At 47.1% G+C, this 24,226-nt stretch overlaps 1 protein-coding gene across 4 annotated transcripts in view; it reads right to left on the minus strand.

The window, feature by feature from the left end:
• Positions 1 to 19,914: 19,914 nt before the first annotated feature.
• LOC137563537 (regulator of nonsense transcripts 2) overlaps positions 19,915 to 24,226 on the minus strand; it is a 104,562-nt gene continuing 100,250 nt past the window's right edge. For all 4 annotated transcript variants that reach the window (XM_068276121.1, XM_068276122.1, XM_068276124.1 and 1 more), the window contains exons 21-22: positions 23,912 to 24,032; positions 19,915 to 20,973 (exon numbers count right to left, since the gene is read on the minus strand). In XM_068276121.1, coding sequence (XP_068132222.1) covers positions 20,964 to 20,973; positions 23,912 to 24,032 — 131 coding nt within the window. In that variant the 3' untranslated portion in view covers positions 19,915 to 20,963. The remainder of the gene's footprint in view (positions 20,974 to 23,911; positions 24,033 to 24,226) is intronic.

Genomic DNA, 24,226 nt, shown 5'->3' on the forward strand with positions numbered 1-24,226 from the left:
CCGTTTAAATTATGTCCCTATCACAATGTTTGGCGCTAATATTTTAATTGGAAATAAAGGTGCATTTTTTTCAGTTTTGCGTCCATCCCTAATTACAAGCCCATAGTTTATAAAGTAACAGTGTTATACCCTCTTGACATAAATATTTAAAAAGTTCAGGCCCTAAGGTAACTATTTATGTATTTTTTTTTCATTGTAATTTTTTTTTTTTAATTACAAAAAATAAAATAAAATTGGGGAGTGTGGGAGGTAAAGAGTTAATTTTTAGTGTAAAGCATTTATTTGTATGTGAAAAATGACTTAGGGTGTAGTTTTACTATTTGGCCACAAGATGGGAACAGTAACTGTTTAATGTGACCTGCAAGCGTCCTTCCGGACGCTTGCAGGAAGTACTAGGAGGCTGAGAACGTCTTTTTTTTTTTTTCACGATCGCGCTGCTTATCGGATAAGCAGCGGATCATTGCGGGGCTTAGATCAACGAACGGGAATGGATTTTCCCGTTCATTGTTCTACGGGCGAGCGGCCGGTGGCGTGTTTACTAGCGGGAGTGCGCGCTAGAGCGAGCGGGAGCGCGTAAAGTACGCATTTCTCCGTCCCTGGGGGTGAAAGGATGGAAAAGGGACGGAGAAATGCGTACGGGCGGTTGTAAAGTGGTTAAAGTATGTCCCCAGTACAAAGTATGGTGACAATATATTATTTGGAAATAAAGGTGTATTTTTCTATGTTGTGGTTCTCCTTTTCTCATTGCACACTACCAATGATTACAAGCTTTTTTTAGCAAAAATAACAGTAATACACCCTCATGTTATACATATTTAAAAAGCCGAGTCCCTAAGGTAACTATTTATGCATTCTATTTTCAAGTCTGTCATGTTATGGGGTTTTGTTTTACAAGCGTTATATTTTGGTACAGAGTGTATGAAAGACAACAGTTACTTACGGTAACGTCTTTTCTGGGAGTCGGAAGGACAGCAACCCAGATGAGAGATGATTCCCTCCACTACTGCTGGACAGGAAAAGGTTAAGAAAGTACAGCGGAGCATATATAAGCACACATAAGCACACATAAGCACACATCAACTCACTATCCTCAGTAATAACGAAGATGACCACGAATAATGCTTGAACAATTTAATAATAATATAATAAACCTGAACAACAGTGGGTAGTTTGGGTGCTGTCCTTCCGACTCCCGGAAAAGACGTTACCGTAAGTAACTGTTGTCTTTCCGAGGGTCGTCTCCAGGACAGCAACCCAGATGAGATACAGAGATTATCAGTATCAGGGTGGGACAACTGCATGTAGAACCCTTCTACCGAATGATAAATCAGCATTAGCAGATACATCCAATCTATAATGTTTTACAAAAGTATTCTTACTTGACCAGGTAGCTGCCCTACATATCTGGTCAATAGAGACTCCAGCTTTTTCTGCCCATGATGTAGAAACAGATCGGGTTGAATGGGCCTTTAACCTCCTTGGCGGTCTGATTCTTTCCAGATTTTAGGGTCTAAAAGCAGTGCAATTTTTTTCCACTCTTTCAGACCCTAAAACCTGAAAAAAATCATTCTGGCAGGGAGATCTGCAGCAAAAAAAAAAAAAAAAAAAAGTACCTTCCTGGGCTCCTGTGCTGCAGTTTTCTCTTTGCCCACAAGATGGCGCTAATATACATATAAACGAACTTCTCTATATTTCTCTAATATAGAGAAGTTCGTTTTCAATATTAGCCCCGCCCCCGATGACGTCACGCTGCCACCACCGCTCTGCTGCTGCCACCACGGCTGCGCTGCTCCAACTGGCTGCCGGGTCCCCGGAAGAATAGCGGGGACATGGGGGATCCCGGCGGCCAGGGAAAGACCCCACACTGCCGGGGAGAGAGGCTGGAGTCCCGCTGCGCAGCGAGATCGCGCGCGGGACTCCAAAACTACAGGTAAAGCTCTGCACTGCCTACCCCGACCTGAGCTCGGGATCACCGCTAACAGCTTATTTTTTCTACCCCGAGCTCAGGTCGGGAAAACCGGCAAGGAGGTTAACATACTTGGAACCTGTTGACCTTTGACCTGGTAAGACATGGAAATACATTGTCTGATCCATCTAGAGATGGAGGCCTTAGAAGCTTGCTTACCCCTATTCAGCCCTGAAAACAGTAAGAACAATGCCTTAGATTTCCTCCAGGGTTCTGTAACTTTCAAGTATTGTAACACACACCGTCTCACATCTAAACAATGCATCTGTATCTCTCTCTCGTTGTTTGGATTACTACAAAACGAGGGTAAGAAAATCTCCTGTACTCGATGAAATCTGGAGCAAACCTTGGGTACAAAAGCAGGATCTAGACGGAGAGTGATTCTATCCTCGCTTACTATCAGGTAGGGTTCTGTAATAGACAAAGCTTGTATCTCTCCAACCCTTCTGGCTGAAGAGATAGCTAACAAAAAGGCAGTCTTAAGAGTCAATAGCTTCTCTGAAATCTCCTCGATGGGTTCAAAAGGAGGCTCCATCAAGGATTGAAGTACCAAATTCAAGTCCCAAGGTGGAACCAGAGTCTTTACCAGTGGCTTAATTCTGTGGATTGCCTTAAAAAATCTAATGAAGAACTCATCCTCAGCAAATCTCTTCTCTTAGGAACACACTGATAGCGGAAGTCTGTACCTTAAGAGTGCTCACGCTCAAGCCCTTCTTCAATCCGGCCTGGAGAAATTCCAAAACCGAATAGGATTGCAGTGTATCCATATTATTGTCCACACACCAGCTACAATAAACTCTCCAGACTTTTGCATAGATCTTCCTGGTTACTAACTTCCTACTTTGAAGCAGAGTGTTAGACAAATCAGTGGAAAACCCCTTACCTCTCAGGAGTTCCCATTCAGTTTCCAAGCAGACAGATGCAGCATGTTTACCTGTGGATGAGACACTGGGCCCTGCGTCAACAGGTCCTGGCGAAAGGGGAGCATAAACGGTTCTGCTACAGCAAGCTTCCTCAGCAGAGAGAACCAGGGTCTCTTTGGCCAGAATGGAACCACCACAATCACTAGAGCTTTGTCCTGGAGAATCTTTCTGAGAGTCCTGGAAATTAGACTGAAAGGAGGAAAGGCATATAGAAGAGGATACTCCCATTTGAGAGAGAAGGCATCCACTGCCCATGGTTTCTCGAGAGGACACAGGGAGCAAAACCTTTGACACTTTGCATTTCGTTTGTTCGCAAACAAGTCTATTGTCGGTTGTCCCCACTTGGCAGTTAATTCCAGAAAAATCTCCTGATTTAGGGCCCATTCGTCCTGACTCAATTCTGACCTGCTGAGAAAATCCGCTACTTGATTTGAGGACCCCTTTAAGTGGACCGCCTTTAAAGAACCTAGGTTCCTCTCTGCCCAGCCCAGTATCTTTTCTGCCTGGACTGAAAAAGACCAGCTTCTCGTCCCCCCTTGATGGTTCAAGTGAGCTACCACTGTGTTGTTGTCTGACCTTACCAAAACATGCTGCCCCAACATTTCTTTTTGAAAATGTAACAATGCTCTCCTTACTGCTTCTAATTCCCTTAAGTTGGAGTGCCTCATCCCCATAGTCCTGCTCCATGAGCCCTGTACTGAGGTACTGTCCATGTGGGCCCCCCAACCCCACATGCTGGCATCCGTGGTGATTAGAGTTGGGCCGAACCTCCGATTTTCGGTTCGCGAACCGGGTTCGCGAACTTTCGCGAAAGGTTCGGTTCGCGTTAAAGTTCGCGAACCGCAATAGACTTCAATGGGGATGCGAACTTTGAAAAAAAAAATTAATTATGCTGGCCACAAAAGTGATGGAAAAGATGTTTCAAGGGGTCTAACACCTGGAGGGGGGGATGGCGGAGTGGGATACATGCCAAAAGTCCCCGGGAAAAATCTGGATTTGACGCAAAGCAGCGTTTTAAGGGCAGAAATCACATTGAATGTTAAATGACAGGCCTAAAGTGCTTTCAAACATCTTGCATGTGTATACATCAATCAGGTAGTGTAATTAAGGTACTGCTTCACACTGACGCACCAAACTCATCGTGTAACGCACCGCAAACAGCTGTTTGTGTAGTGACGGCCGTGCTGGACTGGTGCGCACCATGGCGAGAGTGCAGGTTTTGGTGGCTTTACAGCCCATATGGTCAGTCACCTGGCTGATGTAGCTGAATGACAGAACAGTGACTGTCCAGCTGATCAAATTTGGTCTGACCACAATGAGGCAACGACCTTATTATCGTGGGTGTGCCCCCCGAGACACTCATCTAGGCGCCGGTCATTGCTCCATTGTGATACGCAAGCCCCTTCACCACGGCAAGGTAATGATCACGAAGGGGAATGGGCGCATGTTCATGCCTTTTCTTTTGTTGTTGCAGCTGCCCGCAGTGCAGCCAGAAAAATTAGGCAGTCATGTACACGCACCCGAAAAATTATTACAGCGGCCGCTGCTAGCAGCGGCCTAAAAAATTCAGCAATCCGCCTGGAGTCCCGGACCCTGTTGGTGGTGGCGGAGAAGGTAGTGAAGCGGCCTGCAGGCAGACATGCTGTGTGGAGGGACTGGGAGCGACTTAGTCTTCTTGGGGCAGGCCAGGCAGCCAGTCACACGGCGTGCAGGCAGAGATGCTGTATGTGCGGGGACTGACTTAGTCTTGGGGCGGGCAGCAGCCCTCCGGGATCCATGCCTCATTCATTTTTATAAAGGTGAGGTACTTAACACTTTTGTGACTTAGGCGACTTCTCTTCTCTGTGACAATGCCTCCAGCTGCGCTGAAGGTCCTTTCTGAGAGGACGCTTGCGGCAGGGCAGGAGAGAAGTTGGATGGCAAATTGGGACAGCTCTGGCCACAGGTCAAGCCTGCGCACCCAGTAGTTCAAGGGTTCCTCATCGCTGTTCACAGCAGTGTCTACATCCACACTTAAGGCCAGGTAGTCGGCTACCTGCCGTTCCAGGCGTTGGTGGAGGGTGGATCCGGAAGGGCTACGGCGAGGCGTTGGACTAAAGAACGTCCGCATGTCCGACATCACCATGAGATCGCTGGAGCGTCCTGTCTTTGACTGCGTGGACACGGGAGGAGGATTAGTGGCAGTGGTACCTTGCTGGCGTTGTGCCGTCACATCACCCTTAAAGGCATTGTAAAGCATAGTTGACAGCTGGTTCTGCATGTGCTGCATCCTTTCCACCTTCCGGTGAGTTGGTAACAGGTCCGCCACTTTGTGCCTGTACCGAGGGTCTAGTAGTGTGGCCACCCAGTACAGCTCATTCCCCTTGAGGTTTTTTATACGGGGGTCCCTCAACAGGCAGGACAGCATAAAAGACGACATCTGCACAAAGTCGGATCCAGTACCCTCCATCTCCTCTTGCTCTTCCTCAGTGACGTCAGGTAAGTCAACCTCCTCCCCCCAGCCGCGAACAATACCACGGGAAGGTTGCGCAGCACAAGCCCCCTGCGACGCCTGCTGCGGTTGTTCTCCTGCCGCTGTCCCCTCCTCCTCCTCCTCCTCCCCCAAAGAAACACCTTGCTCATCATCCTCTGAGTCTGACTCATCTTCTGCACATGACCTCTCTTCTTCCTCCTCCTCCCCCCTCTGTGCTGCCGCAGGTGTTGAGGAAACAGCTGGGTCTGATGAAAATTGGTCCCATGCCTGTTCCTGCCGTAACGGTTCCTGGTCACGCTCATTCGCAGCTTCATCCGCCACTCTACGCACAGCACGCTCCAAGAAGTACGCGTAGGGAATTAAGTCGCTGATGGTGCCCTCACTGCGGCTCACCAGGTTGGTCACCTCCTCAAACGGCCGCATGAGCCTGCATGCATTTTTCATCATTGTCCAGTTGTCGGGCCAGAACATCCCCATCTTCCCAGACTGTTTCGTTCTACTCCAGTTGTAGAGGTACTGGGTGACGGCTTTCTTCTGTTCTAGCAGGCGGGAGAACATGAGGAGGGTCGAGTTCCAGCGAGTGGGGCTATCGCAAATGAGGCGTCTCACCGGCATGTTGTTTTTACGCTGAATTTCTGCAAATCGTGCCATGGCTGTGTAAGAGCGCCTCAAATGCCCACAGAACTTCCTGGCCTGCTTCAGGACATCCGCTAAGCCAGGGTACTTTGCCACAAATCTTTGAACCACCAGATTCATGACATGTGCCATGCAGGGTATGTGTGTCAGCTTCCCCATATGCAAAGCGGCAAGCAGATTGCTGCCGTTGTCGCACACCACGTTGCCTATCTCCAGGTGGTGCGGGGTCAGCCACTCATCCACCTGTTTCTTAAGAGCAGCCAGGAGAGCTGCTCCAGTGTGACTCTCCGCTTTGAGACAAGCCATGTCTAAGATGGCGTGACACCGTCGTACCTGGCATGCAGCATAGGCCCTGCGGAGCTGGGGCTGTGTAGCTGGAGAGGAGAACTGCCACTCAGCCAAGGAGGAGGAGGAGGACAGCGAAGAGCATGTAGCAGGAGGAGAGGAGGTGGCAGGAGGCCTGCCTGCAAGCCGTGGAGGTGTCACAATTTGGTCCGCCGCTTTCTGCTTGCCATCGTTCACCACCAGGTTCACCCAATGGGCTGTGTAGGTAATGTAGCGGCCCTGCCCGTGCTTGGCAGACCAGGCATCCGTGGTCAGGTGTACCCTTGACCCAACGCTCTTCGCAAGAGATGACACCACTTGCCTCTCAACTTCACGGTGCAGTTGGGGTATGGCCTTTCTGGAAAAATAAGTGCGGCCTGGCATCTTCCACTGCGGTGTTCCGATGGCCACAAATTTACGGAAGGCCTCAGAGTCCACCAGCCGGTATGGTAACAGCTGGCGAGCTAACAGTTCCGCCACGCCAGCTGTCAGACGCCGGGCAAGGGGGTGACTGGCCAAAAGTGGCTTCTTCCGCTCAAACATTTCCTTCACGGACACCTGACTGCTGCTGTGGGCAGAGGAGCAGGAACCGCTCAAGGGCAGAGGCGGAGTGGAGGAGGGTGCCTGTGAAGGTGCAAGGGAGAGAGCGGCATAAGCAGATGATGCACCTGAAGGAGGAAGAGGAGAAGGAGGGTGACTTTGCTTTTGTGTGCTGCTGCTGCTTTTGCTCAGGTGGCCATCCCATTGCTGTTTGTGCCTTTTCTGCAGGTGCCTTCGTAAGGCACTTGTCCCTACGTGAGTGTTGGCCTTTCCACGGCTCAATTTTTGTTGGCAGAGCGAACAGATGGCTTTGGTCCGATCTGAGGCACACACATTAAAAAATTTCCACACCGCTGAGCCACCCTGGGATGTGGGCACCTCAGCAGCTGATGCTGAAGGGCAAGTTGGCTGGCTGTACATAGGTGGCGAATCTGGCGATACATGGTGCCGGACTCTGCCACCAGCTGTTTCTGACGAAGAGCTGCCCCAGCTTCTTTCAGCAACTTCTATCCTCCTACTACTCTCTGACTCCCCCTCTGAACTGTCCCCCTCTTCATCTCCTCTATTGGGAACATACAGAGGATCCCTATCATCGTCATCATCGTAATCATCCTGCCCAGCTTCGCTTGCCTCAGAAAAATCCAAATGTGTAGGTCCTTCATCCTCCTTACACGTTACATCCATAGTGTTGTCGCGTAACGCAGACATATGAGCTGGTGAAAATTCATCTGGCTGTAACAATGGCTGTGCATCAGTGATTTCACCACCACTAAATAATTCTTGCGAAGTGTCAAATGCAGCGGAAGTGGTGCTAGTAGTAGCGCTGGTGGCTGAGCAAGATGAGGTGTTCTGTGTCGCTAAATACTCAACCACGTCCTGACAATCTTGGGAGGTGATGGGACGTGCCTTCTTCCGAGCACTGTACTGTGGGCCAGGTCCACACGAAATTACATTTACACGACCTCGCGCAGACCTGCCGGGTGGCCTTCCTCTGCCTCTGCCACTACCTCTTCCTCTTCCTCTACCTGTTTTGTCCATATCGGGTATGCACGGAGTGGTATATCACACTGCGTGCACTCACGTAGGTAGGTGGGTTCACTTAACTGCACAGGTATGCGCACTGATGCGGTGGGTTCACTGAACAGTACAGGTATACAGTGGCGGGTTCACTGAACACAACAGGTATGCAGTGGCGTGTTCACTAAACAGGTATACAGTGGCAGGTCCACTGAACAGAACAGGTATACAGTGGCAGGTCCACTGAACAGAACAGGTATACAGTGGCGGGTCCACTGAACAGAACAGGTATACAGTGGCGGGTTCACAGAACAGGTATGCAGTGGCAGGTTCACTGAACACAACAGGTATGCAGTGGCGTGTTCACTAAACAGGTATACAGTGGCAGGTCCACTGAACAGAACAGGTATACAGTGGCGGGTTCACAGAACAGGTATACAGTGGCGGGTCCACTGAACAGAACAGGTATACAGTGGCGGGTTCACAGAACAGGTATGCAGTGGCAGGTTCACTGAACACAACAGGTATGCAGTGGCGTGTTCACTAAACAGGTATACAGTGGCAGGTCCACTGAACAGAACAGGTATACAGTGGCGGGTTCACAGAACAGGTATACAGTGGCGGGTCCACTGAACAGAACAGGTATACAGTGGCGGGTTCACAGAACAGGTATACAGTGGCGGGTCCACTGAACAGAACAGGTATACAGTGGCGGGTTCACAGAACAGGTATACAGTGGCGGGTCCACTGAACAGAACAGGTATACAGTGGCGGGTTCACAGAACAGGTATACAGTGGCAGGATCACTGAACAGGTATGCAGTGGCAGGATCACAGTACAGGTATGCAGTGGGCTGAGGGCTCACTGAACAGAACAGGTATGCTGTGGCAGGATCACTGAACAGCTATGCAGTGGCAGGATCACAGTACAGGTATGCAGTGGCAGTATCACAGTACAGGTATGCAGTGGGCTGAGGGCTCACTGAACAGAACAGGTATGCTGTGGCAGGATCACTGAACAGGTATGCAGTGGCAGGATCACAGTACAGGTATGCAGTGGGCTGGGGGCTCACTGAACAGAACAGGTATGCTGTGGCAGGATCACTGAACAGCTATGCAGTGGCAGGATCACAGTACAGGTATGCAGTGGGCTGAGGGCTCACTGAACAGAACAGGTATGCTGTGGCAGGATCACTGAACAGGTATGCAGTGGCAGGATCACAGTACAGGTATGCAGTGGGCTGAGGGCTCACTGAACAGAACAGGTATGCTGTGGCAGGATCACTGAACAGCTATGCAGTGGCAGGATCACAGTACAGGTATGCAGTGGGCTGAGGGCTCACTGAACAGAACAGGTATGCTGTGGCAGGATCACTGAACAGGTATGCAGTGGCAGTATCACAGTACAGGTATGCAGTGGGCTGAGGGCTCACTGAACAGAACAGGTATGCTGTGGCAGGATCACTGAACAGGTATGCAGTGGCAGGATCACAGTACAGGTATGCAGTGGGCTGAGGGCTCACTGAACAGAACAGGTATGCTGTGGCAGGATCACTGAACAGCTATGCAGTGGCAGGATCACAGTACAGGTATGCAGTGGGCTGAGGGCTCACTGAACAGAACAGGTATGCTGTGGCAGGATCACTGAACAGGTATGCAGTGGCAGGATCACAGTACAGGTATGCAGTGGGCTGAGGGCTCACTGAACAGAACAGGTATGCTGTGGCAGGATCACTGAACAGGTATGCAGTGGCAGGATCACAGTACAGGTATGCAGTGGGCTGGGGGCTCACTGAACAGAACAGGTATGCTGTGGCAGGATCACTGAACAGCTATGCAGTGGCAGGATCACAGTACAGGTATGCAGTGGGCTGAGGGCTCACTGAACAGAACAGGTATGCTGTGGCAGGATCACTGAACAGGTATGCAGTGGCAGGATCACAGTACAGGTATGCAGTGGGCTGAGGGCTCACTGAACAGAACAGGTATGCTGTGGCAGGATCACTGAACAGCTATGCAGTGGCAGGATCACAGTACAGGTATGCAGTGGCAGTATCACAGTACAGGTATGCAGTGGGCTGAGGGCTCACTGAACAGAACAGGTATGCTGTGGCAGGATCACTGAACAGGTATGCAGTGGCAGGATCACAGTACAGGTATGCAGTGGGCTGGGGGCTCACTGAACAGAACAGGTATGCTGTGGCAGGATCACTGAACAGCTATGCAGTGGCAGTATCACAGTACAGGTATGCAGTGGGCTGAGGGCTCACTGAACAGAACAGGTATGCTGTGGCAGGATCACTGAACAGGTATGCAGTGGCAGGATCACAGTACAGGTATGCAGTGGGCTGAGGGCTCACTGAACAGAACAGGTATGCTGTGGCAGGATCACTGAACAGCTATGCAGTGGCAGGATCACAGTACAGGTATGCAGTGGGCTGAGGGCTCACTGAACAGAACAGGTATGCTGTGGCAGGATCACTGAACAGCTATGCAGTGGCAGGATCACAGTACAGGTATGCAGTGGGCTGAGGGCTCACTGAACAGAACAGGTATGCAGCCAGGAAGAAGTTAAGCCTAACTAATCTTTCCCTGAGAGACAGTCTGCAGCAGCTCGCCCTACTCTGACTAATGCAGGCACACGAGTGGCCGTAATGGCCGCCGCTGCCTGCCTTATATAAGGGGGGGTGGGGCTCCAGGGGCTAGTGTAGCCTAATTGGCTACACTGGGCCTGCTGACTGTGATGTAGAGGGTCAAAGTTGACCCTCAGGTGCATTATGGGGCGAACCGAACTTCTTCCGCAAAAGGTTCGCGTGCGGTACCCGCACGCGAACCACCTAAGTTCGCGCGAACCCCGTTCGCCGGCGAACCGTTCGGCCCAACTCTAGTGGTGATCAGCTTCTGGATTGGAAAGTCCCATAACCTGCCCTCCAACAGATGATTCCTGTTTGCCCACCATAGAAGAGAAGTCTTTACATAATGTGGAATCAGCAGCTTTTTGTTCCAAACCTGAAGTATCCAGTGTTGGAGTTTTCGTGAATGCAGTTGGCCCCACTGGACAGCCGGGAAGGAGGATGTCAAAAGGCCGAGTAGGGACATAGCTCCCCTTATAGAAATGGAAGAAGCTTCCTGGAAGGAAAAAATATTTGTTAGTAGCAGTTCCTGCTTCTGTATAGGCAGATAAATCCTTTGATCAACAGTATTTAGCTGAAACCCAAAAAAAACATTGACTGAGAAGGAATCAGAGAAGACTTTTTCCAGTTGATGACCCAACCCAAGGATTCCAGAACATTCACTGATGTCTGAATCATGGAAGAAACGGCCATAGGGGAGTCGCCCTAAACAAATAAGTCATCAAGATATCCAATAATCTGAATACCGGATAGTCTCAAGTAGGCTAACACCTCTGACAGAGTCTTAGTGAAAAGCCAAGGGGCCGAGGACAAACCAAAGGGCAAAGCCGTAAATTGATAGTGTCTTACCTCCCCCGACTGATGAATTGCAAACCTCAGAGACGATTGAGAGTCTGGGTGGATTGGCAGATGGAGGTATGCGTCTTAAAGATCCAGTGAGGCCATGTAAGATCCTCCTTGGAGCAGGTTTACGATAGAGCGGATGTTGTCCATTTTGAATTTCCTGTATCTGACAGACTTGTTGAGAATCAAAATCAGTCTGAAACTGCCCTGCTGCTTTTGTACTAGAAAAACCAGGGAATAAAATCCTCTTCCTTCTTGGCACTGAGGGACCCTTCTTATCACTTGCTTTGTAATTAGATCTGAAACCGCTGTCTGGAGGGCTAATGACATCACTGGTGACGCTGGCGGAGGAGTCACTAAGTATCTTACTGGGGGTTTTTCGATGAATTCTAACCTGTAACCTTCTTGAATGATCGCAAACAGCCATTTGTTGTGGAACAAAGTCTGCCAATTTTCTATGAAATGAGACAGCCTTCCTCCCACCGGGATCCTGGCGTCATTGTTTCTTAGGTTGATTATGGGGATTAAGGAGAAGGGAGGATTTTCCTTTCTGCTCCTTTTGAGGCTTCCACTGTCTTTTGCTGGACCTGAAACTGTCTGAATTTTTGGAGGAACGAAAGGACCGTTTAAACCTGAACTCACGTTTTTTCTCTGGAAAAATTTTCTTTACATCTGCCGTTCTTTCTAAAGTTTCTTCTAACTTAGATCCGAACAGTAACGAACCCTCACAGGGGACACCACATAATTTTACTTTGGAAGACATATCCCCCTCCCAGGTTCTAACCCATATGCCTCTTCTTGCTGAATTAGCTAGAGCTGATGTCCTAGCCACCAGTCTAACAGATTCATTTGCTGCATCACATAAATAATTTACACCGTGAAATATATTAGGGAAAGATTTAAGTATGACTTCTCTAGACGTTCCCCCTGCAATATGAGCTTCCAGCTGTTTAAGCCAGACCTTGAGTGCTCTAGAAAAAGCTGTAGCAGCTATAGTTGGCTTAAAAAGCAAAGTAGCTGCTTCCCAATTGCGCCTCAAAAGATTGCCCAGACTTCCTAGACACTTTTGATAGAGAGGGGTCTAATTTCGGCACAGAACCCCAATTTTTCTGATCATCAGGATTATAAGGATATCGTTTATTGATGGCTCTAGGCCAAAAAAAACTCTTTTCTCTGGACAATCCCATTCTTTCTTAATCATGTCCTTTAAAGTACTATGTACCGGGATTACATTAACTTGTTTGCTCGCTAGACTTTCATACATCTTGTCTAAGGCCGAGAGAGGTATTTCTTCCTCTTTAATTTCCATGGACGCATACATGGCCCTTAACAACTCCTCCATATGATCCATGGAAAAGTCAAATTTCTGGGGTTTGTTTCCACTTTCAATTTGCGCTGTATTCTCCTCTGATCCTGACATTTCCTACAGGGAAGAAATTTCCCCTTCTGAAAGCTCTGCCTCGGAGTCTCCTCCACTACGCCTTCTCTTAGAAGCTTGAGTTAACTGCCTGTCTGCCAGGTCTACCACCCCGGAACCACCTGGTGAAGGGGGAATCACTCTAGGAGGAGAAACGGGTACTGTAGGTATAGCAGAAGACGTGGAAGGTAAAGCTGATGAATCTTTAAGGGTTTGGAAGGTGGACGAGATCTCAGCCTTCATCCATCCCAATAAATCATCAAACAGAGCAGGAGATTCCTCTTTAACAAGCTTCCGGGTACAATCCTGACAAATTGGCCTGGTGGCGCTTGCTGGGATTTTGACTGCACAAAAGGCACATTTCCTGCTACACTTTTGCACCCCCGACTGGCGAGAGGATGAAGAACCAGAAGTGGCAGAAGTTCCTTGAGCTCTTCCCTTGACCTCTTTCCCTTTTCCAGATTCTCCGGTTTTGGGCTACAAAAGGGAGAGAGTCAATCACTACTTAGCAAACCTGTGTTACCCCCAATCAAACCCCAGACGTTCACATACCCCTGTATGAACCGGAGTGGGAGTAACAGTAGCCTCAGGGAAGGAACCAGCAGCAGAAGCAGCCGCAGCAGAAGCTCCCTGCCCTGCCTCGGATGAATCCATGTTGTTACACAGTTACTGACAGGGCAGGGAGGCTTAAATAATCCTCATGCGTCCTGAAAAACTATTACCCAGGCGCATGCACATATAAATCAGTTCCTCCCTCATATTCCCTTACAGCGCTGTCAGCCGCTCCAGCGCTGAAAGGGTTACCTGGCTATCCACCGGCCGGCGGGACAGACGCCAAGAACACTTCCGTCCGGCGCCGAGACAAGCCCAATGACGTCACTTCCTAGTCATCTGACTAGGAAGGACCAATAGATGCTAACACGCCCCTGTGCGCGGACGCGCACTCCTCAAAAGGCTCAGACCGGCTTTGCCTCTGTAACAGAACAGGCGGCTATTCCCCACGCGTTGATCCGCCTGGCCAGCCGCCTACAGAGGGGAATACACAGCCCTGGACCCTGCCATCCGGCATCAGCCCATCCAGCTCCACACCTTCTCCGTCCGTGGACAGGAAACGAACTGAGGATAGTGAGTTGATGTGTGCTTATATATGCTCCGCTGTACTTTCTTAACCTTTTCCTGTCCAGCAGTAGTGGAGGGAATCATCTCTCATCTGGGTTGCTGTCCTGGAGACGACCCTGGGAAAATAACAATTGTATTGCTCTTCATTCAGATTGCCTGTAAAAAAAAAAAAATTAAAATGACATAGGCCTCTCAAACACCCCTAATTCTATTCTTTCGCTTGTCACAGTTAAAATCATTACCTATATACATAATCAATCCGTTAGCTTTTTGGGCACACGGCAGATTGTTAACTACCAGTAGCACTAAGGGCCCTTTTCCACTAGCGCGTTTGCGCTAGCTGAATCGAAAAATCACAAACCGCTAGCGATTTTACAATCGCTAGGGTTTGCTAAATAACATAGGAATCGCGGTAGGGTATTTCCACTATCACAATTTGTTTTTTTGTCAAACGCGAACGCGCCGCGATCTTTGCCGCGATTTTGCTATGCAGTACAGTGCATAGCAAAATCGTGAACGCAATCGCCGGAGGTTTCCTGACTTTTGCGATTCAGCAATCGCTAGCGTTCAGTGTGAACGCTAGCGACTGCTAGTGGAAAAGGGCCTTAAAGGCCATTTTTTTTCACCACATGTAACAATGTCATTCTTTCTTATGCCCCTGGAGTGACAGAACATTTGATACATGTCATAAATGTTACCATTCTGAAAACTAGAAACCGAGGCCTACTCAGACATTGATATTTTGTAACAATTGGACTTAATGCAGTTAATGCAGTTTTGCTGAAATTGCATTATATCTCTGAAAATGTTTTTTTTATGTTAATTTGAGTTTGCCCCTACCTATATTTATGTGACATGAGACCAAGCTTAAAAACACACCCCAATATATTCTACAGACAGTCACGGTTAAAACGATACAACATTGTTATCCCTTTGTTTAGCCCCAGAAGAGCTTGGACATCAGAAAAAGGCCACATATGTCACCATTATGGAAAACGAAACCCAGGGCCATTTAAAAGTGGGCGTTTTGTAAACTACCTACTCATGTAGTTTTGCTGAAACTTTCCAAAGTGTGATTATAATCGGAAAATGACTTTTTTTATGTTTGTCTCTTCCGATCTTTTATGTGACAGGAGACCAAGACATGCCAAAATGTATTCTACAACTCAAGACAGTTAAAATTATACCAAATATAGCTAATTAATGAATAAAGTAATTAAAGTGAGACATATATCGCTACCCTTAACACTAATGACAGATACATTGGAACTCACCATTGCAGGTCTAGCAGGATGGAGAAAAGCCAGAGTTAAGACAGTAAGGCAAGGCAATGGCCAGAAGATGGGAGGTGGTCTGCAGAGTAAAGTTTTGTATAAACTGTACACTGACTGCTGTACCTTATATCAACATGCCATATATTCAGTGTCTGCTGGTCTCCTCCACGGCGTCTTCCGGATGTCACATCACTCCTGTGACGTGCGCCTCCTCTATGTGCCAACTTCGCACCGCACCCTCCAGTTGGCACTACACTGATCTCTGGTTGTCCTGGCTTCTCACCTCTTCCTCGAGTGAGCCGCAGAGACAGTGTGAGTGCATGCCACCCATGTGCCTAGTGTGGACTTGTACTGGATAGTACTACTGCCATTCGACTGGCCTGCTGCTGTGTGGGATGAGTCTCTCTGGCTCGCCTGTACCCTCCAGTTCCGTGGACTGTCTTGTGGAGACACAGTCTGTCTTTCGGTGGGTAGCTGCCCTCTTACCTTTTTTTCACTGTCCCTGGCCACAGATAATAGCCCCCCACCCCACAGTCAGTGAAAAGTGGGGCCCCTGGAGCAGGGCTTGCGACTGACATGTGCTGGAGGGACCTGTATGTGTTCCAGGTGGCTGCGAGAGGAACTTACACTGACGCAGCAGTGACATACCAGAGTTCCATTGTGCTGAGGCTGCAGAGAACAGTGACACACCCATGGCGCAATGAACTCTAATGTACTACGGCGCGAGTATAAGTACCCCCTGAAGTCGAATGAAACAGATGGTCCCCTCCAACACACGGGCACAGTCGCGACCCTTATCCTACGCCTCTGCTGCAGGGGACCCAGGGAGTAGAACCACTATTCACTGTTTGTGTGTGGTTTGGGCTATTGCAACCCCCCACCATACAGATAAAAGCCCCAACCGCACACACACCAGTGTTCTGAACTACGAGTGGCTATGAGTACGTAGCTACTCGTAATCTGCCGACAGCAGATGGGAGGTTAACTTACCCATGTCACCACCTTAACTGATGCACTCCACTCACTTTTCATGTCACTCCCATGCTTCCTTCTTCCCAGTTGGAGAAAGAATAGGAGTGACATGGAATGTTAGTGGAGTGCATCGGCTTAGGCGGCATGGGTAAGTTAAGCTGCAAACAGCACTGTTGCGGAGGGCCCACGTCTAAATTCCGCATCAGGGCCTAGATGTCTGTAGCTATGCCACTGCGTGGAACCTTATCCCGCCTAAAAGGAGACTCCTGTACCAGTCCTTTATTCATACCTTTCTTACATAGCTCCCTAAAACGATTGCCCCTCTTGGCTGGAATGTCCTTTCACATTATATGAGGTAATCATAATATACATGGCCACTCAAGTCTAAAAAGACAAAGAAAAAACAAAAAAAAAAAACATACAACTGAATCTACCAACACTTAGTGGGATAAAGGTGGGGTGAATGTCTACAGGGATTATGTAGATAATATAGTTATATATAGTTATAAGGCGAATATAACAATCTAGACCTAATACTTAGTTGTAGTCACACCTCTGTTGGAAATTAGTGGCAAACCCGTGATGTAGGGTAAACAAAATAAACATATCAAGACCCCCATCCCAATGAGAACACATTATGTGTCCAGAATGCAAGAACATGTATGTTTCATTACCATATAAAAACATGCACAACAAGAGGTTGGGGACAGGAAGTAGGGAACAGGGCCACATTTAGAAATAATCATAGAAAAGATCTACTAAAGCAATTGGGAATTATATAAAAACAAAGCAGATACTTACCTAATGAGAGAGAAGTATCTGGGTCCAATAGAGCTTTCCAGCTCCTTTCCCGATCACCTCCTTTGTTTGTTGGCTGGCCCGTTTGAATCCCCCACCGCAGGGGACTTCAAAAGTCTTCCGGAGCCAAGTCCTCCCGAAGACAGGTGGCTCCATACTGCACATGCGCAAGTGTTGCGACAGAGGGGCACTCGGGCTCCTGAAGACTTTCATAGCCTCCCTTCAAATTGGTTGGATACTGCTATGGGGAGACGGGGGGGGGGGGGGGGGGGGAATGGGAGAGGATTAGGAAGGCTCTATTGGACCCAGAGCCTTCCCTCTCATTAGGTAATTATCTGGTTTATTTTTTGGAGACATTGACCGCCATTGACTTTAAAAGGACCATCAAAGCCAAGTTATATATAGAACTATTCAACACAAAGTATACCCTAATTAAAAAGTCACTAAACTTCACTTTTATTTAGTTACATTAAAAGAGAACAAGATTGCTGACCATATAGTAAAAATTGTGATACAGGGGATTAGAGGTATAAAGTTTTTGGTCAAAAGACCATCCTCCTAAATCCCACTCATATTCATTACAACCCTTAGGGTAAATTAATAAGTTTTTCATTGGTGTATATACCTAAAGTTGCATTATCCAGATTCCTATTCTTCCTTTTATATGTCAAGGGGTTGTAATGAATACGAGTGGAATTTAGGAGGATGGTCTTGTGACCAAAAACTTTATACCTCTAACCCCCTGTATCACAATTTTTACTATATGGTCAGCAATCTTGTTCTCTTTTAATGTAACTAAATAAGTGAAGTTTTAGTGACTTTTCAATTAGGGTATACTTTGTGTTGAATCTTTAGAATCAGGTGTGTTCTTTTTTTCGATACATAGAACATTTAAAGATAAGGGGGAGTAGATTCAGGTCTGCCGTGCACCGCAGTTTGGCCCCATATAATCTCAGAACTTAAAGAGAACCCGAGGTGGGATTTAATTATGTTAGTGGGGCACAGAGGCTGGTTGTGCACACTAACACCAGCCTCTGTTGCCTCATGGTGTTCCTTCAGGACCCCCCTGTGCGCCGCTATACCCCCCGCAGTGCCAGCGACACACAGTGTGTCGCCAGCACAATGTGTACCTATGCATGTCTGTTAGCGCCGCTCCCCCGCCTCCTCCGTATCGAATCAGCGGGAGGGAAGGGACGCGGGCGGGTAGCGCCGATACAGAGGAGGCGGGGGAGTGGCGCTAACAGACAGGCATAGGTAAACATTGTGCTGGCGACACGCTGTGTGTCGCTAGCACTGCGGGGGGTATAGCGGCGCACAGCGGGGTCCTGGAGGCACACCATTGGGCCACAAAGGCTGGTGTTAGTGTGCACAACCAGCCTCTGTGCCCCTCTAACATAATTAAATCCCACCTCGGGTTCTCTTTAACACCAGTGCAACCACCTCCGTGCAGACTCTGTGGCTGGCAAGAAACCAGAGCGCCTCGGTCATTCAGACAGAAAACATGCTGCTTTACAAATTACTGACATCAGGTGTCAGCAGTAAGAAAGGCTGCAGACAGCTCTGTTTCCCTTCAGCATACTGGTTACTGCAGTGATGTAGCTTCTCTAAGGCCCAATGCACACCAAAAACCTCTAGCAGATCAGCAAAATGCTAGAGGTTTTTGAAGCAGATTTCAGAGCGATTCTAGGCATGGTTAGAGAGGTTTTCTAAACATGCCTAGCGTTTTTTTGGAGCGCTTTTGTGTAGCAGATTACCAATATTGTTATAGTAAAAGCTGTTACTGAACAGCTTCTGTAACAAAGAACGCTTGGAAAACCGCTCTGATCTAGCGCTTTTCAGAGCGGTTTTCCACTTTCCTGTACTTTAACATTGAGGCAGAAATGCCTCAGAAATCAAAAAAAATGCTGCAGCCTCTGAGTTTGCGTTTGTGGAAAAAACGAACTGCTCTGGTGTGCACAGTCCCATTCACTTTCATTAGCCAAGCGGTTTTCTCCCTGCAAGTGTTTTAAAAAACGCTCCAGAACACCTCTGGTGTGCACCAGCCCTAACTCTGAAGTAAGACGGCACGGCCCAGCTCAGCACAGTCTGTGGCCCGGCAGTGGGCCGCGGACCGGGGGTTGGGAACCCCTGTCCTATAGGATATATTTAACTGACCTTTTTTTATTGTAACAAACAACGATTTATACAGGAAAAGCATGACGATTAACAAGGTTGCCCAAACTTTCGCACTCCACTGTATCTGCTGAAAACACTTAAAGGAATACTGTAGGGGGGTCGGGGGAAAATGAGCTGAACTTACCCCGGGCTTCTAATGGTCCCCCGCAGACATCCTGTATTGGCGCAGCCACTCCCCAATGCTCCGGCCCCGCCTCCGGTTCACTTCTGGAATTTCTGACTTTAAAGTCAGAAAACCACTGCGCCTGCGTTGCCGTGTCCTCGCTCCCGCTGATGTCACCAGGAGTGTACTGCGCAGACACAGACCATACTGGGCCTGCACTGTGCGCTCTTGATGACATCAGCGGGATCGAGGACACGGCAACGCAGGCGCAGTGGTTTTCTGACTTTAAAGTCAGAAATTCCAGAAGTGAACCGGAGGCGGGGCCGGAGCATCGGTGAGCGGCTGCGCGGGCACAGGATGTCTGCGGGGGACCATTAGAAGCCCCGGGTAAGTTCAGCTCATTTTCCCCCGACCCCCCTACAGTATCCATTTAAGGTGTATTACCAGCATAATTGTCTGGCCCATGTGGAATTTCAGTTTTAATGCCTTTAATCAACAGATAATTTGTTGGAAAAGCTATCGCTTCCTGCTGATTTTTGTAGGCAAAATAACCACATCAAGTAAACTAGAAGGTTGTGCTCGGACTATAAAATCCAGATTGGTATACATTAATATGTATGATATTAAATGATATTGCGACATGGCAAGCTGGTCAGATGTGTTGTAATCTGAGAAAACAAGGACAATGTAAAAATGGACAACTACAATTTACAACACTTTATTACAGCGCTGGCAAAGGGTTCCTTTAGCTGGTGAAGATTGTGCAGCATTTTTGTTGGACATGAGAACTTAACATGTTTATTTTCATCTTAAACTCTTCAACATGCAAAAATACCCACAGAAAATAAAAGAACTGACTAATAAGAAAAAACACAGTCATGTAAGATTATACTTGTGCTCTGCGAGATTGGAGTAGAGTTACAGGATGAGTGTAAAAGAAAAAACTAAGAAGAACAGAAAACAACTTCTTTTATTCACCAACAGAAAATAAAATATGTGCTGTCCCCACACACAAAGTTTATTACATGCTTACACATTATACTCTGCAGTATCTCCTTGTTTATCCGTGTCTCATGGTATATGAAGCCAGTACAGTACATGAAACCTCTCTGGCTATTTCATATTCTTCTGCTGGTATTCAGAAGGGAGTTCAATGTATCTGATGCTGCCTGAAGGCTGCAGCTTCATACCAAAGTTTTCACCTTTTACTCCATCTTCCATCTTATTCCTAAGCGCAAACTAAAGAAAAATAAATTGTAAACAAAAGCTTTTTTTTAAAGGTTTTTGTTTTCCATTTTTATTGCCCCGTTGAGTTGCATCAGCTGCCATTGAAGCATTTGTCTTCTATCCACCAGAGGAAATACAATTTTTGTCTCAGTCCCCCTATTGCAAATCCTGGAATCTGCAATGTGTCTTGAGAAAAAGAAAACTATTAATATCTTGAACTGCTTGCTACATAAAGTCTCCCGTCTCACCAGTCTCCTTCCAGTGTAAAGCCACTGTGATGCCTTATCAGCAAGCAGTGCTCACTCTGAGTGTGTCTGTAGAGGAGAAGCTTCCAGGCTGAACACATCAGACAGAAGCAGAGGCTGATGTTTCTGCCACTGCTGGCTCCAAGCCCCTTCACAGATTTCTGCCCCCAACTCTCTTCTGAACATGCTGCGATGTGCTGCTGACCTCACACAATCTGTCCGACTCCACTAGCCAGGTTTTCACGTATATGGCCCCATGGATTTATGTTGCTCAGTCAATCAACGCCTTCTGTTTAACAAACAAAAAACACGACACAAAACAATTCATCAACTCCACTTTAAGACAAAACTAACAGGAAAAACAAAAAAAAATACTGCAAAGTAGCCAATAGTGTTGTTATCCATGCCATCTATGGATGATCAATGGAATGCAAATCATTTTGAGTATTATGCAAATTTTGTATGCAAATGTATGCAGACTAAAAGGAAGCAAATGAAATCCTGCTGAGGTAAAATTTGAATGGTCCATTTTCAAGCTGCATACATTTGCATATAAAATTTGCATAACCCCACATCAACTAAAAATGATTAGCAGCTCACTGACCATCCCTAACGCCATGTATTAATCGTTAAAGTAGCTAACATGGTTTGGGATGAAGGTTATGATCAGATCTCAGTCCTCTGGCTCATTCTTGTCTCATCTATTGCATTTTTACATTTCACACTCTTGGTCCCAACATTCCTCCTACCAACTTACTATTCCTAGGCTGCATTACATCTCTTTTCTCTATCACAGTCCAAACTATTTTATATGGTCTGTTTCACACCAGCAGTTTTTGATGTATATGTACCTCACTAAACATTATGGTTTTTGTTTACTTACTTTTTGCATCATTGTGCTGTCACTTAATGTGATTCACACATGATATCATTGGCATATCACCTGGCCATCTTATATTTTATTTGGCTTGGTTCACACTTCTCTGTTACATAGCTCCTTTTTTTTTGGCCTGCTGCCACTACCCACACCGTTTATAGAACTTTTCAAATTCTTGCTGCAATTTAAAAAGAGAACCCGAGGTGGGGATCTTAGAGTTAAATCTATACACAGAGGCTGGGTCTGGCTATAGTGCCCAGCCTCTGTTGCTAGTTGAATATTCCCTAAATCCCCCCTGCGCTCTGCATGAGCCCATAAATTACAGCCACGCTGGCGACACTGAGCCTGTCGCAGCGGGCTCTGTTTACCATTCTAGTGCCACTCATGCCGCTCCCCCGCCTCCTGCAGAGCGACGATCCCCGCCCATGTCCCTTCCCTCGCCACTGATTGGAGGGAAGGGACACGGGCAGGGACCGGCGCTCTGCAGGAGGCGGAGGGAGCGGCGTGAGTGACATTAGCTAGGTAAACATTGCCCGACAGCGCGGCTGTGATATATGGGCTAGAACGGAGCGCAAGGGGGACTTAGGAGGGATTCAAATAGCAACAGAGGCTGGGCACTATAGCCAGACCCAGCCTCTGTGTATAGATTTAACTCTAAGATCCCCACCTTGGGTTCTCTTTAATGAGAATTTGCAGTCAAATTATTGTTAATATACATTGATATATGGTTTTTGATACCTGGTTCACACTTTTTTTATATGTATTTATGGAGGAACTTGCTCTTTGGCCTTTTTGAGATATACAGTATATTACTTGTATTATCTTGTGATCATAATTGGAACCGTATTTTCACCTTCTGGTGATGTTTTAATTGGTTTTATATTTTGTGGTAGAATTTTGTGCAAATAAAGAATTTTGTTATATTTTTGCTAAAGAATTGGTCAGTCGGGAGCTGTTATATAGCTTATATAGCTGTTATATGGGTATCTTTTTATTCCTACTTCTATGTAGTGTAATTTACCCGTAGCACATTCTGGCTCTCTATAATTGTATATTATTGTCAACTTGTATGGTGCTGGTCCAATCGCTATTTCTGCGCAATACTACTGTGCCGGAGCAAAGTGCTTCTGGCCGCAGGACCACAACGGGGGAGCGTGCGTGGCCTTGTTGCACCTGTACCAACTGGACGAAGTTGCCGTGAGGACCCAGGAGGCAGAGGGCGGGGGTGAGGGAACAATCAGGCTGAAGGGGGCTGGAGGAAGCCCCCGGTATGTATGATTTTTTTTTTTCAATTCATCTCAGGTACACTTAAAAGTCCTATTTATAGTTCAAATTGCTCTAAAAAATCCACTCCAAACGTTGCTCTCCAACCCCTTTAAAGAAAAACTGCCTTTATGGCCCTTTCACACTTAAGTGTGGTGCTGTCGTATTGTGTGCGACACGCATGGCAACATGAAAGTCCATTGACTCATGTTACCGCCCACAGTACTGAAAGCATTCTCACCGGCTGGGATGTAATGTGCCTGGGAACACTTTATGGCATGCAATTTCTAGTTGAAATCACAGAGGCGCATGGCATAGTACCAAACCTGTTTTTGTATATGCTCCATCTTATTGCCTGAGGAAGTGGGTCACTCCCACGAAACGCGTTGTATTTCACTGGAGTATGTAAATAAATTGTTTTGCTGAAAATTGATTGCAATTTTCTTGTGTCTGCCCGGAGGAGGCAAGTCCACCACTACCTCCTCACTTTTAAATGTTTTAGATCTTTTTATCCTTCTGGCGCCTCTGTATCCATACTACTATTTCTAGTTGGGTCATATTCTGTTGAAGCCACAGGTGAGAGCACTGAAATAGACCCAGCCGTGCATCAGAAATGTGTGTATAAAATTACCTGCACATTCCAATTATACTATACATAAATGGAGCAGATGTTTGTGGAAAAAAAATTATATGGGACCTCCTGCAAATCTTATTAGATTAACTTTATTAGATCAAATAGCTAATCAAAAGGTGGCCACACACTATGCAACCAGACTGTACAATTTTTATACAATCTTACTAACATCCATGTATTATAACAGCAATAGATAACTGTGACTTGAATATACTTTTCAGTTCGTCACATACTACATGAAAGTAGTAAAACTGGTGATTGATTGTACAGTCTGTATGGTGTGTGACCACCTTAACAGTGGTTCAAAAAACATAAAACTGCATAAAAACGGACTCATTTTCTTATAACAGTTTACACACCAGTTCTCATAAACTCGATTTAATCCTCTATCAGGGCCAGAAGAAATTAGCATGTTATGAAACATCTTCTTGCTCATCACTATTGTCCACTCACCTGCCGCCTGTCTTGAAGATGAGATCTGCATTGGGTGCCCCTTTTGGATGCTGGTACCTGGGGCGACGCTCCCTGTTAGTATTGGCTGGTGCTGGACGCTGAGCCATTGACTGTAGCATTTCTGTATGAAGACCAGAGAAATGTTCTGTGTTTATTCAACTGTTCACGTCTTATAAACTGAAACATCCCGTTTACCACTGATTCTACATAATTGCTATAGAAAATTCCATCCTGCCAAAGGTCAATATGCAGCCTGACCAGTGACCAGGAACTCACCCAGCTGTATCATGCTTCTGGCAAAGGTATTGTACTGAA

This window comes from Hyperolius riggenbachi, chromosome 3 (assembly GCF_040937935.1).
Source record: "Hyperolius riggenbachi isolate aHypRig1 chromosome 3, aHypRig1.pri, whole genome shotgun sequence".
Taxonomy (NCBI): Eukaryota; Metazoa; Chordata; class Amphibia; order Anura; family Hyperoliidae; genus Hyperolius; species Hyperolius riggenbachi.